This window comes from Halictus rubicundus, chromosome 15 (genome assembly GCF_050948215.1).
Source record: "Halictus rubicundus isolate RS-2024b chromosome 15, iyHalRubi1_principal, whole genome shotgun sequence".
NCBI lineage: Eukaryota > Metazoa > Arthropoda > Insecta > Hymenoptera > Halictidae > Halictus > Halictus rubicundus.
In genome coordinates this window covers 6,189,258-6,203,042 of record NC_135163.1, presented here as the reverse complement: position 1 = coordinate 6,203,042, position 13,785 = coordinate 6,189,258, and the positions used below count along the sequence as shown (strand labels likewise).

At 41.7% G+C, this 13,785-nt stretch overlaps 1 protein-coding gene across 1 annotated transcript in view; it reads right to left on the bottom strand.

The window, feature by feature from the left end:
* LOC143361305 (uncharacterized) overlaps window positions 1-13,785 on the bottom strand; it is a 263,601-nt gene that overhangs the window by 26,911 nt on the left and 222,905 nt on the right. Inside the window, 2 exon segments of the mRNA XM_076800598.1 lie at window positions 9,152-9,277; window positions 10,903-11,133. Coding sequence (XP_076656713.1) covers window positions 9,152-9,277; window positions 10,903-11,133 — 357 coding nt within the window.

Below are 13,785 nucleotides of genomic sequence, written 5' to 3'. Positions count from 1 at the left end.
TCAAAATTGAATGACATGTTTTCATGAAACAAATTACCGTGGCAAAAGTTTTCCGGAAAATTAAATCAATTAAGGATTAAACAAAATTGTTTCGACGATTTATTCGAAATTGAACCGAATTTGTTGCGAAGGATATATAGTAATGAAAATTTGACTGGAAATTAAACAATCAATTGATACATGATAATTGTACTTCATCACAATTTGCAGAAATATAAATAAATCGAGGTTGTAAAATTGTACAGCACGATGGTATTACACCGAGTAATATTGCATTTTATTGTATATTTCATCGTTCCTCTCCATTCGGCTTTCTAAATATTTTAAAAGACATTTTAAATTGTGAACATTCTAATGGACGTTCGGCAGTGGATTAATTAGTTGAAATGGAACTGATCCTGAAACATTACGATGTTTGGCAGATTTATTTGCGCGAAAACGTGGATTAACGAGAAGCAGAAAATCGTGAAATTTATTTATTCAACCGAGAGATGTGTATTTTTTTCTGTTTTATACGAACAGATTCTAAAAGAGATGAGACTTGTCAGATTGTGTTTATACGAAAGCATATAATTATTTCGTTTGTTGCACCTTGGACGAATAATTTATTTGTACGTGTTTTGAATAATTACGAACGTATTAATTCACAGTTAAAACTAACAGAAACATTTCAAGCTTTAATCAGATGGGCTAAACGTAATCCGATCGCACGTTGTTTATCACGACTTCGCTGTAACTGTTAATTCGATTACGGGTTCTGTAATTAACAATTACACAGAGCAACTACCAATTAAATGAACGGTTACATTTGGATTGTGATTATTAATGCGTAATCTGATTACGACCTGGCTAACTACGCTTTTAATCCCACGCAAACCAATCGGAAAATATGTGTAGAACAACGATGGTAAACAAAAGATTATACTCAATCGTCGATTTTCATAATTAATTCTATTCTGGGACGCGGAACCTCCGATTCATTTTCTGCCTCGGGTACATATGCGCTAAAACAATTCTCTAACGCTGTAAAATTAATTAAAATTAAGAAATAATTTTCTGGCTCAATTAAGACTGAAATTTCAAAACATTCTCGAATACTTAAAAAATACAAAGTAATTCCCCACGTTGAAACTCTGAATTTTAAAGCAAAAATCAACTTTCTGTCTTAATTAACACTGCATTAATAAATTTCCAAAACATTCGAAAATTCTTTAAAAATACAAAGTAATTCCCCACGTTGCAACTCTGATTTTTAATGTAAAAATCAATTTTCTGTCTCAGTTAACACAGCATTAATAAATTTCCAAAACATTCGAAAATTCTTTAAAAATACAAAGTACCTCCCCATGTTGCAACTTTCAATTTTGAAATAAAAATAGTGCAATATTTAAGGCAACATCAAAAAATTCTCCAAAATTCTACAGACCTCCAAAAATCAAAATAAATCCCATACAACAGAAAAAAATCCTCTAATTACTGAATTTGATTAAATTCTAAGCACATCTTCAGCCTTGCAGTGCAATTTTTGAAAAATTACAACTTCGTCAAAAAAAATCGTACCACAGTCTACCTAGTCTCAATTTGAAGGGTGGTTGCTATACTTCCATCCCCTTAAATATTTTCTCCGTCACGATTTTCCTGCGCTAAAAAATTACCGAGAAATCGAAGCCCTCCCACTACTGATCGAATTTTGGGGAACATCTTGGACCTTGCAAAGGAATTTTTGAAATACTGTAACTTCGTGAAAAAAAATCGCAAGAAAATCTAACAAGGCTCATTTGAAAGGGTGCAAGCTGTGCTTTCACACCCGGAAATTGTTTCTGCCGATGGCGCTTCCACAGTAAAAAATTAGCAAATTTATTCACTGCTTTCCTTTCGTTTTTCCTCGCAAACGAGTGGTTTCTCGGAAACGCGACAGAAAGAATAAATTTTTCGGATTGAACTTGACCTAACCCGACATCGTCTGCGAATCCCATTGGCGACGTCTCTCTCTCTCTCTCTCTCTCTCTCTCTCTCTCTCTCTCTCTCTTTCTCTCTCCGTTGCAGCGGTCGTTAATGATCGTCGAGAGCCCGCGTATTTTCCGGGGACTCGGGAAAATATTCCGTCGTCGTCGGTGTATTTCGCGACGAACGTTCGAGCTTGCAAAAACGCATAAAACCAGGAAAAAAGCCGCGGGTGCGGCGCGGCGACGCGGAATCACCGCACCGGTGGAAATTCTCGCACGACTTGCCGTTTCGAGAACGCGCCGGTAAACGTTCGTTAAGCGGCTCGCATTTTGTATATCGACGATTTGTTAATTTCGCTGTCGAACCGACGCGAGAAACGGCGAGGCGGGTTTTTTTAACGGCCAGCTGATCTACAACATTTTGTGCACGATCCCAGGTGGTTGCGAGGAGAAGCGAGCTGAATCCGCGATTGTTCCCTTCGGTTTCCACCGAGATTTTAAACGCGGACCGAGCATGTTCCAGCAGAAAAATTTCGGTCGTGTAATTTTTCCCTTAAAATTGAGATCAGTTCTTTCAAATTGGATTTTTTTATGCGGGGTGCCAGCGTGTAGAATTTTTATAGATTCAGTCGTGAGAGATTGATTTTGATTTTTCCAGGAGTGCTGCAATTTTAAAGAATTTTTTAATGCTCGCCGTTATTTCCGTCAGAAAATTCAACACACAGCTTTCCATTTTAATATTGAAATGATTTTTGTGAAAACCGGCGAGATTAACTTTTTTTGGGTAGTATTAACGTGTACGATTTTTGTCGGTTCAATTGTGCAGAAACTGTTTCAATTTACAGAGAGTTCCGGAATTTTTAAGAATTATTCAATAATGACATATTTCAGTCAGAAAATGTACTACACAGATTTTCATCTTAATATGTCAAAAGCAATTTAGGGACGAGAAGGAGGAGACTTCACTCTTCAAAATGGGCTCGGTTACAATTTTCTTTACAAATTTATAGTATTTTAAATACTTGTTTGCAAGTTATTGACGCCTAGAATAAAAATTTAATCAAAGTCAACAGAGGTCGGTATTCTTTCAATAATATTTCAATAGAGAAACGTCATCGGGGAAACACAATTTAGGGGCGTGACAGTAGAGACTCTACCCTTCCGAATGAGACTGGGAAGACTAACAAACAATTATTATTGACGAAGTTGCAGTATTCCAATGATTCCCTTGCAAGTTTAAATTTCATCAAATTAAGTATTTTGGTTTCACGATACAGTGATTTCTTTATACATGTCGTCAAGGTCTTGACGATAAACGTCGCGGGATTATCCCCAGCACCGCGGAGTGTCTCCTGGACGATACATGACGCTGCCCAGACCCGTGTCGTTGACTAGTATCGAGAATTCACCGAAACTAGAACCATTTTGTCGTCAATAATATTTTAAAAGAGGAAAATTTATGTACCTACATTACTAAATCGTCTACTTAAAATCGTCAGGACCAATCAGCAAAATCGTCGAGGCTTCGGAGAGGTTGAAACGATACCAAATCCGGGGGCAGTAGCGGATGAAAAGGAGGTTAATCTTTTCTCGGGGGAGAGTCCGAAAACGAGAGGAGAAAAGTATGGAGAGACAAGCCGACGGGGAAGACGGACAGAAAGGGGGATGAAGAATGGCGCAAGGTTTTATTGGAGTCGCGGAAAGTCGAGAACAGAGGGAGAGACTTTACTTTGATTTGTGTTAGATGAGCCGATTCGAGCGCCGGGATTTGCATCGGAGGACGGTAAAGGAAAGATTGGTAGGTGTGTCAGTTTTTAGATCGTCCGGGAGAAGCTTCCCGTGGGAGAGCCGGAAAAAGGAGGAGAGACAGAGATAAAAAGAAAATTCTCCAGAAAGACGAAAGGCGGAGGGAGAGAGAAAAGATCGTGTTGTAATAATAGAATGGAGGTTTTTATACGTCGAGGAAGTGAAAATAAGCCTGAACGTCGAGAGCTGCAGTCGATTTTTATTAAAAGGAGAGAGAGAAAGCCCGCGTAAAAAGTTTATGAAAGGATGAATAGAGCCCGAGCTTGCCGCGTAGAACATAATATTTTAGGCTGCTCGTATTCAGAGGAAAACCGGGGATTTTTCTTTCTTTTCTTTTTTCTTTTTTCTTCATCGAGCGAGCGAGCAGAGAGCTTCGCGGAATCGGCCGCGAGAGACTCATTAATTTTTATTAAAGAGCTACCGAGCATTAAAGGGACAAGAAGAAGGGCGCGGGTTCTGAAGGGTGCAGGGAGGATCGCGCGGGACAAGGGAGCTGTTCATCTTAATTACACTGATTTATGATTACCCGTGGAGTGGTTCGACGAGACGTAACGGGGAGGGAACGGCCTTTCGGTGAACGTACACGTTGCCTGCACGAGTTTCGACGTGACTGGACAAGAATCTACAAAAGTTTTGCTAAATACTGCAACTTAATAAAAAAAGAAAATAATTCAACATCCCTAAATTATCTCGAGGACGCTGCTGTACCGAAATATTATTTAAAAGACAAAGTCATCTGCTGAATTCGAGTGCATTTCATACTAGGCCTTTGCAGAGAAAATTTTAACTATTTTACTTTTATAACATAATGTGGAACAGTAATTTCTAGTGGTCCGTAAACATGGTGTTAAGGATACTACCACGGTAAAGTCTTGATCTAAGCCGAACGGAGCTACACGATCTAAGTCACTTTGCCTATCCCCTCCACTGAGGGCCTCCCGACCGGTATTATGTCGAATACGATATGTCGACGAATAGTATCTTCTAGCCCTGAAAATGTCCCAAGTGCGTACAAGGTGAACCACGCGCGTCCGATCTAATAAGATGCTTAAGAGGGACAGAATAAAAATGCAAGATCGCGGCCGATTTCACGGCGGTCGATCGAGCGATCTTGCAACGTTGTGCCATTTTCTTTCAGCGTAATCCCGCGGATCGGTTCTCCGTTCGATGAACAATAACCCAGCGAAGCGAGAAAGAGGGCGAAGAGAGGAGCGCCGTGTCGGTTACAAACGGGAAAGTTCCCGGGGAACACGATCGAGCGAATAAAATGTGGCAAGATGATAAATGCCTTCTGTCCTTTATCGCCGCGGAGAGACAATGGTTCCCCGGGTTCTAGCCGGTTCTTCCCCTGGTGGTATAGCAAGAGGACGAAAACGATTTGTCCCTGTCGCACGCACAAAACATGCTGCCACCCCCGCAACGTCAACGAATCACTGCTGACGGTGACCCCTTCACCTGGCAGAATCTCGAGAATGCGAATATAATTCGAGACCGTTCTTCTGGGGAACTGCGAATCGAGTGGGATCCACTCAGCCTGGGGATCTACTTGATCCGATCTCTCCATCCCTCTGCACCTTAAATTGATATAATTCTTTTTAGGCAAGAAATTCTCCGATATCCTAAAACTCTGAGAATCGAAATTAATCTCACACAACTCGAATCGTTTACGAATGAATCTAGTTTCGTTGAACTTAATACAGTCAAAACTGTTTTTGTGCGGTCCTTTTCTACGCGATTGATGTTGTAAACAATTATTTGTTATAGGTATTTATGAAGTTTTTGAATATTCCTTCTTTGTGCGGTCCCTATCTACCGCACAGAAACAGGTTCGACTGTACAACAATTTTTTACTTGAAGAGTAATCGAATGCGCAGTAGGGAAACAGAAAATTGCGAGGTACAAATACAAAGTAAGAGAGAGAGAGAGAGAGAGAGAAGGCGTGGTGTGCGACGAGTTAATTCATCTTTGCCGGTTAACAGGTTAATGCAACGTCTCTCCGGGGCCTCGGTGATTCAATCGCCGGGGCAATTGAGGGCGGCTGCGACTGCGACTGCATACGGGGCGGTCTCGCGCGAAGAATATTGAATTAGCCGCGAGAATGCGCCTCTTTGTGCTAGCTACACGCTCGCGACGATGAGCACGGTGTGCACCAGGTAGCTGAACACAGCGCAACAGCCAGCGCAGCTAGTGCACCGGCACGATAATGGGCCGACGAACCGTGAGACGCCGGAAGAACGCGTCCAATCTGCCAGGACGCGGCTTTTAAAGCCGCCTAGACTACGGAGAGCACCGTCTTATATATTCCACCTTTCATTCCGACAAATGTTCAGAGACAGGAAAGTCTACGTGTGGATCTCTGTCAGCAGATTCACCTTCCGTTGCGTAATTATTTCTTTTCATGAGACTGTGCATTGGGATGCAGCGCGAAGCACTGCGATGCACCGCGATGGACTGCGATGCACTCACTCTCCGCCACTCCCGGGAGCCACTCTGTGCACAATTAGTTCAAAACAATTAGGACGCTGGGTTTATTTCATTCGCTGTGTCATTATCTTCTTTGCTGAATGAAAGTACTTGTCTATAGAGAGACTGAAAGCTTGTAATGCAATGTTTTACTCGACTAAATAGTTTTCGTTGCCGGTGATTCAAACCAGAAAAATGTGACTTGTATATTTTTATTATAAATTTTGAAGGGGGTGAAGGCAACCCTCGAATTTGGAGTCTCTCTTTCCGGGAACTGTGCGATTTTAAGCGATCCTACCGGTACTGAAAAATTTTTTTCGCGAGTCTACGTAACCTGGATTTGAAGATTGAAGTCTCCTCTTTGCAAAGATGCCATAGAACTTGACGTACGATTTTTTATTGCCGATTTATCGCAAGTTTTCCGATTCCTTACGATGTGTTTCCTTTCTCAACTATTTGGCAAATTTAAAATTGCCTATGCCGGTCCAAAAATTTTTTTCGCCAGTCTAACTAGGACGTTTGTGAAGAGTGAAGTCCCCCCTTTGTAACGACGTGTTAAAAAGTGATGTACGATTTTTTGTTGCCGAGTAATGACAAATTCTCCACCCCCCTAATCTGATTTTTCGAATATCTATTTCTCTTGGGAAAGCTTCGAAGGAGGGTTAAAAATTTTCTTCGCGAATTACCACGGTCCTGAAGATAAAAGTTTCCTCTTTTCACCGACTACATAAGACTTGCACGTTTTTTTTTGTCGCCCCAGAGAAAATGGTATACACATCTGTCTTCCTCGAGGCGCAAAGTTCGCGCGACGAAAATCCCATTTCCTGTCTGATTGTGGCAATTAACGGAAGCATTACTGTGGACGGAGAAATTTCTTAGGTGACCGTTTAAGCTCCATCAAGGAGAAACGAGGGTGGAAACGGTGACAAAAACGGTGGATCCAATTGTCGCGGCAATTGCGGATCCCGGTGCTGAAACGGCGTGTTAAGAATACCGAATTAGCCGGCAGAGTGCGTCCTTTGTGAGCCTTTCTCTGGTCAAGCGGCCGCGACAATGAAACCGAGGTTCGACGATCATTCTCCACCATCCGGGGACACTGTTCGAAGACTTGTTCGATTCTTCGCGACCATTTTTATCTCCTCGGACACCAGTCCAATCAATGCGGGCCTCGGACATATCTTGAAATCCGCTGATCTAGATCTTTGAACCTAACTCTCAAATTGTAGGTTCATTTCCATCTTGAAATCTAGATTTCTTACCTCAGCTGGTCTCGATCTTTAAACTCAAATATTTAAATCTGCTGCTCGTACCATTTTTCCTTCACGGATTACCGCAAATTTTTCGCTTCTCCAAGCTGGTTTCATTTCTCGATAGTTTTGCGGATTCAACAACCTCTGCGGAGTTTCAAAAATTTTTCTTGCCAGCCTAACTACGGTGGTTTCGAAGAATAAAGTTTCTTCTTTGCAGCGACACCAAAAAGATCCATGTACGATTTTTTCTTTCTGATCTATGGCAATTTTTCACTGCCCTAGGCTGCTTTTCACAGAAGAATTTCAATCAGGTAAGTTTCGCTGATTAAAAAAGATTTTCAAGATTGAACTCTCCTCTTTGCGATGACCCCATGAAATTCGATCTACGATTTTTTGTTACCGCTTTATCGCAAATTTTTGCTTCCTTTTCCAGATGTTTCGCAGCTCGGACTCGAAAAATTTGTTAGATCTGAAAGGTGTAATTTTTTAAACAATTGCATTAAATGTAGCATAAACATTTTCTTTGAATTGATCTGATATTAAGTTGTCTCTGCCTGGAACGACCGCTAAGTAGCACGAAAAATTCAGCAAAAATGCGAGTCTCGAGGGTGCAATCTTTTTTCACCGGATAATCCACTTTCTGGCGATCTAGGGGGTGGAGAGATGGGATCCTCGGACAGCAGTATCCGGCTATGAAGACACAGAGCCGGTGATGTCGATTTCAATCATCGTTCCCGGAGGATCAAAGCCTCGGCTCGGCTCGGCTCGGCTCGTCTCGCCGCAGGTGGTTGGGAAGACGCTTCCGGTATTGCTCGGACATTCACCTAAGATCGCCAAGGGTCCATCGATCGCGGATCTACGGCCGTTTGTGATCGACCGCGCGGAACAGGGGACACGCTGAATATATTTCCTCTCCTCGTTGTTCGTCGCCTCCTCAGCTTTCAGCTGCGCGACAAAAATTTCTTCGCGGTCCGATGAAGCCTTTGACTGCACCAACCCTTCGCTGTGGCTGTTACCTAGTCGATAGCGAATGTATACTATCGATAAACGATCGAGCGATCGGTAACGGTCGTTCTGTTTTGATGGGACATCGCGTTACTTCGTTGTCCAAGTGTTTGCCAATCTAAACACGATGCTTTAGTAAGTTATTTTTTAATTGTTCTTGTATTTTACTTTGTATTCAACTCTAGACTTTATTCTGTACTTCATTTTGCATTTCGTATTTAATTCTTTATTTTATCCTGTATTTTGTACTACTTTTTATTGTATATTGTATTCTGTGCTTTATTCAATACTTTATACAATATCTCGTTCTTCTTTGCTCCGATTTTTTTCGTTTTAACCCTGCCACGTTCTTCCGGTCACTTTCGACCCGCCCACAATTTTGCATCCTCAATAGGTCAGCTAGACTTTCAAAGTTCACGTCGAGCGTCCATTTAAAAAATAACATTGCAATGATCGCATAATTATTTCTCATCTAGTTCTTACATCTCCGATTGTCCAAAAACGGTACCTTACTTGAAGAGAATACAATAAAATGGTTGCTATGATAATCCATACTACCGTCTTGTTAAGAGTATTATTTCGATTGTATCGACATAAGATATGAATTGAAATATTCTGCGTTTAAACCGTACACTTCCCACCTTGATTAATTATCATAAATTCTTTTGAAGCAGCACTTACCCAGGGAATTATTCTCTTGTCAAGCTTTTTCGGATTTTCGGATTCCAGATCCGAGTATCGATTATCCCCAGGTATCTCGCCTCCATCGGTCCTCCCGGAATACCCAGTATTCTGCGATTTTATCGACTGTAAACAGAAAATGATAAAAAAATTAGTTGGCAAACAAAAATTGTAAACCAAGCATAGAAACAGAACCGAACCTTCGGTACACTTCGCATTGAATCGTTTAAAAAGAGTTCAGGTGACAAATCTTCTATCCTAGACATTGCGAGGTGATTCGCCGGCGCAGTGGGGGGGGGGGGGTTAATAAAAGCTCTAGCGCTTACAAAATATGCCGAACAAACGTGTAGAAACCTTGAAAAGAGGGTAAAGCGTCCGCACGCGCCGGCGTAGCTGCTAAATATCTGAGAGAAGCTTCAATCGCTCGAGTCCCCTTCAATATTTAATTTCCCGAGAAAGCTTGTTCAACCGGAAGCTCCGTTCGCGTGCGCGCGCAAGCGGAATAAGGAAAGCCGGTAGTCGGACACAGAGGAGGAGAGGATCTCGCCGAGCGATTAGATATCCCCGGAACTTTTTTCGCGCGATGTCGATAAAAGTTCGTGACTCGTCGTCCTTGGATCTCGAGGAGATCGATTAGTCATTCTGTCGAGGGTCCTGTCCGGAATAAGAAAACTTCCAGAACGCCTTACAATGATCCACAACATTGTTTCGACCGTTTTCCATTTCTACAAATCAAACGAAACTATTCAATGCGCAAATTAATTTGCATTAATGCATTAATTTGTGTTAATTTGCTTCGTGAATTCAATGCTAATTTACGGGCAATTACGTTCCACGTCTCAGAATGATCCACAAGACTGAAATGTTCTAGACTTCCATTTCAAATTATCAGGTGAAATATGAATCGGTACTTACAAACGTCAGGGGACCCTAAAAATGCTGTTACATTATTCCTAATTTATGAAAATTGCCACGACAGAAAGTACATACTTATTTGAAACCTTGTTACTGTAATCGAAATGAAACGTTTGTATTTTCCATAAAAATCAAAGTCTACTATAGTCTACTAATCTACCAGTCTACTAGTTGCCCACTCTATCGCAGCGCCATCTTGTGTGTCGCACGTTCGGGGCACTCGCAATTTTGTCTTAGTCTGTGCCCGTATGAAATATATTATTATTCTTTACACATTAGTCGTAAGCCAGTTGTATTGAAAAATGAACACCGACTTGAATATATTATGTACATTAAAACCCAGTAGTCGTGTCCCAATCATAGGTTATGGGCCCAGACAACGCAAGTGAATAGAATACATAACCTAAAAATTTTCCAAGTGCATACATGTGAACCGCGCGTCCAATTTAATAAGACACTTAAAAGAGATAAAATAAAAACGGGTTGCGATTTACAAATCTACTTTTGAGATTATGAGCTTATTGAATCATGAAGAAATAAATTGAAAAATATGTCGATTGAACGGGCATGAATGGAATAACGAACACGCGAACTGTGAATTCGATATTCCGAAGAAAATGAAAAGTTTCTGAAAGGAGAGATAGCGAATCTGAATGACAAATTAACTCGTCGTCCCCGGTAGAAAGGTTAGTAAATATTCCCGATAACGCTTTCTTTGAATTCTTTGAACAGATTGATTGTTTCACGTTGCTTTGTGTTTGGACTGCTAAATCTTGATTCGGGACCAGTGTGGGCGGGAACGGAGCCCGATAACGATCGATGTTGGGGACACTCACCCCATTTCGTGGATTGTTCCTTCTACGGATGGCCTCGGCGTCTTCGTTCAGTCGATTCAAGGTGTCCTCTGCTGGCACCAGACTCTTCGGTACCTGCGTCTCGTTGCTGGCCAGCTGGATCTCTCTCTGTGTGCTCAGCTCCTTCTTCACCGTAGGCACCCGTTTCGTCTTCGTTCTGCTACCGGAAATACGTTGCTTCTGCTCCTTTCTGTACTTTCTTAACCTCGAGACCTGCACATAATTTCTTTACTAATTAGTCGCTTGCGACATTAACTGGATCGCTTTCGCGCGGGATGGGAATTATTTTTCATTTGACTGCAAGAAGGTGGTCAAAGAGAAATTAATTTCCAGAAAGGGGTTTATATTGGACTCGATAGATTGTGGAGAATGTTGCTATCGGTGGGAAATATTCTTTATGCAAAATAAAATTTTTGTTTGGAATCGGAAATGTCTTTTCTGTATTAATAGTTTTAGAACTCGTCCTTCTCAGTTTGGAAAAATGGCTGCCACGTCTTTCTAGTTTAAGATATGTAACTCAAATTTTCAGTGGAGTCTACTTAATACCAGATAATAAGATGCATATATTGATTTTTTAAAGGAGCATAATTTTACATTAAAAAAGAATTGTTTAATGTCCCCCTACTTTTCAATGGTCCACAGGTAGCCGGCAAAAGGGCAGGATGAAGGGGCGCCCTCTCGATTCTATTTGTCAACGGGCCCCGGAGGGAAGCAGGCACGCGCAAAAAATATTTAACGGGAAAAACAGGGAACTGGCGGCGCGTGTCCTGAAAGGCACCGGAAAAATACGATTCGCTCGTGACCCCGGCGAAAAGTTTGCGGAAACACGGGAGAACCGAACGGCGCGCGGCCGTGCCTCGGAAAACAACAACGGGGAATACGACATAATTGAAAAATTTAATTAGACCGGCACACGGTCTCTCTCGCCGGCCAGCCGATAAAAATTAGGAAACGCGTCGCGCGAGAGGCGTTTATTTGCGCTAGCATGACCGGGGTTAATTGAACGCCGCTTCTTCGGCGATCGTTCGATTAGCCGGAATTTTTGCGGGAATCTGATTTTTGCGAGAGACGCGGCGAATACGAATGTCTCCGGTCGATTGATCCAGCTAATTCGGTTGTCCCCGCACGTGCCCGGTTTGTTAATGTTTAATTGAATCGGAGATGTTTGGGCGTTCGCGAGAGATAGTTGGATCAGCTTGATTGGAGGCGAGAATGAAGTTTGGGATTTTTTTTCTGGGAAATGGGTCGGTGGGAACGAAATGTTTTTCGTCGGGGGTTGTTGTACGGTTCTTGGAGAGCGTCATGGTATTTTTTTACTTTTCTTGTCTTGGACAATGATGACTGCACAGGCTTTTTAGATAGGTCAGGTAGTTTGATGAATTAAAGTTTGATTGAAATATTTTTGTAAAATTGAAACTGCAAAGGAGGAAGTCAACAAAGACGAATTTTTTTTATTCGGCGAGGTAGAGGAGATCTCGACAACAATTGAATTTTTTGTACTGTTGCAACTACGATTGATGTTCCAATAATTATTCCTGTCCCCACTTTAGATGATTAGCAATTCTCATAGCAGCAAACGGCGCGTTTGAACTTTATCATACCGTTTGACGATAATCATTAAGCAGTGCAGAGGGTAGTAAAAAAGTTTTATTTTCTAGCGTATTACTTTTTAAAAGTTATTAATAGGGTAAAATGTTCTTTCGTCGAGCGGAAGCGGCTTCCTGGCGAAGGTAGAAGAAAAATCCTACTAAGTTCGTTAATGTACGCGTTTCCTCGCATTTGAAAAATTTGCGCGTGCCATAAACGCATAAAGATCCGCAGCCGGGCGATATTAAACTCGCGTGAGAGACCTTTACGAGCCCGGTGTCTCCTCTGACGGTCGGCGAGGCTTTATTTCCCCTCGTCGAGATGAGCTCCAGCTCTTTTCTAATTAACTCAAATATTTTTTGTAATCCGGCCGGCAGAGGCATCAGATAAATTGTTCTATCCAGCCTGCGGATTTTTATGGACAACGATGTTTCCTTGTAGTTCGAGCAGACACGAGTTAGAGGCTTATTTGCTGCGCCCGCTTCATGTAATTACGACGAACGTAGGTGGAATGTCGTATGATTTTTTTTAAACCGAGCTACCGAAGTTAAAAAGTCGACAATTTTTCTGCTACAATTGGAGACTTTGGCCTTTACAATGAGCACAGGTAGAATGTTGTACGATTTTTTTACACGAAGTTATAAATGTTTGAATTCCGACAATTTTTCTAATTAGAGACTTTTCTGCCTTTGGACGTGGCTAGATTGTATGATTTTTTTAAAACGAAGTTACTGAAGTTTAATAATCGACAATTTTTCTATTATAATTAGAGACTTCAGCCTTTAAAAGGAGCACAGGTAGAATGTTGTACGATTTTTCTACACGAAGTTACAGGAGTTGAAAGATGAATAATTTTTCTCGAATAGATTAGTAATCTTTTAACGTCATAAAGTAGTATAAATGGTACTAGAAATGGGTTTCAGCTTTCCGTTCACAGACACGAGGTGAGAACGATCGAAGAAAAGGCGTCTGCGAGAATCTGTAGTTGGTTCAGTGTACGACCTATTCTACTAGAAGAGAGGGGTAGGGGAAGAGAGAGAGAGTCCCGTCTGTCGCCTAATGTTTATCGGTACATATACAATATACACACAGGTGGAAAGGTACCGCGGGAGAACTATCGGAAAGTACTTTGCATCGACAGAGGTCCGAGAGCTGTTTCGCGATTGGAAAGCCATTCGTATCGTCTTAAGGGGAAGTTTAAATGTTTCCTGGCGCACTATCTGTCTCGCGGAATGTATCCTCGACGCGTGCTGCGACATTCTCGCATCGCTCAGCTGC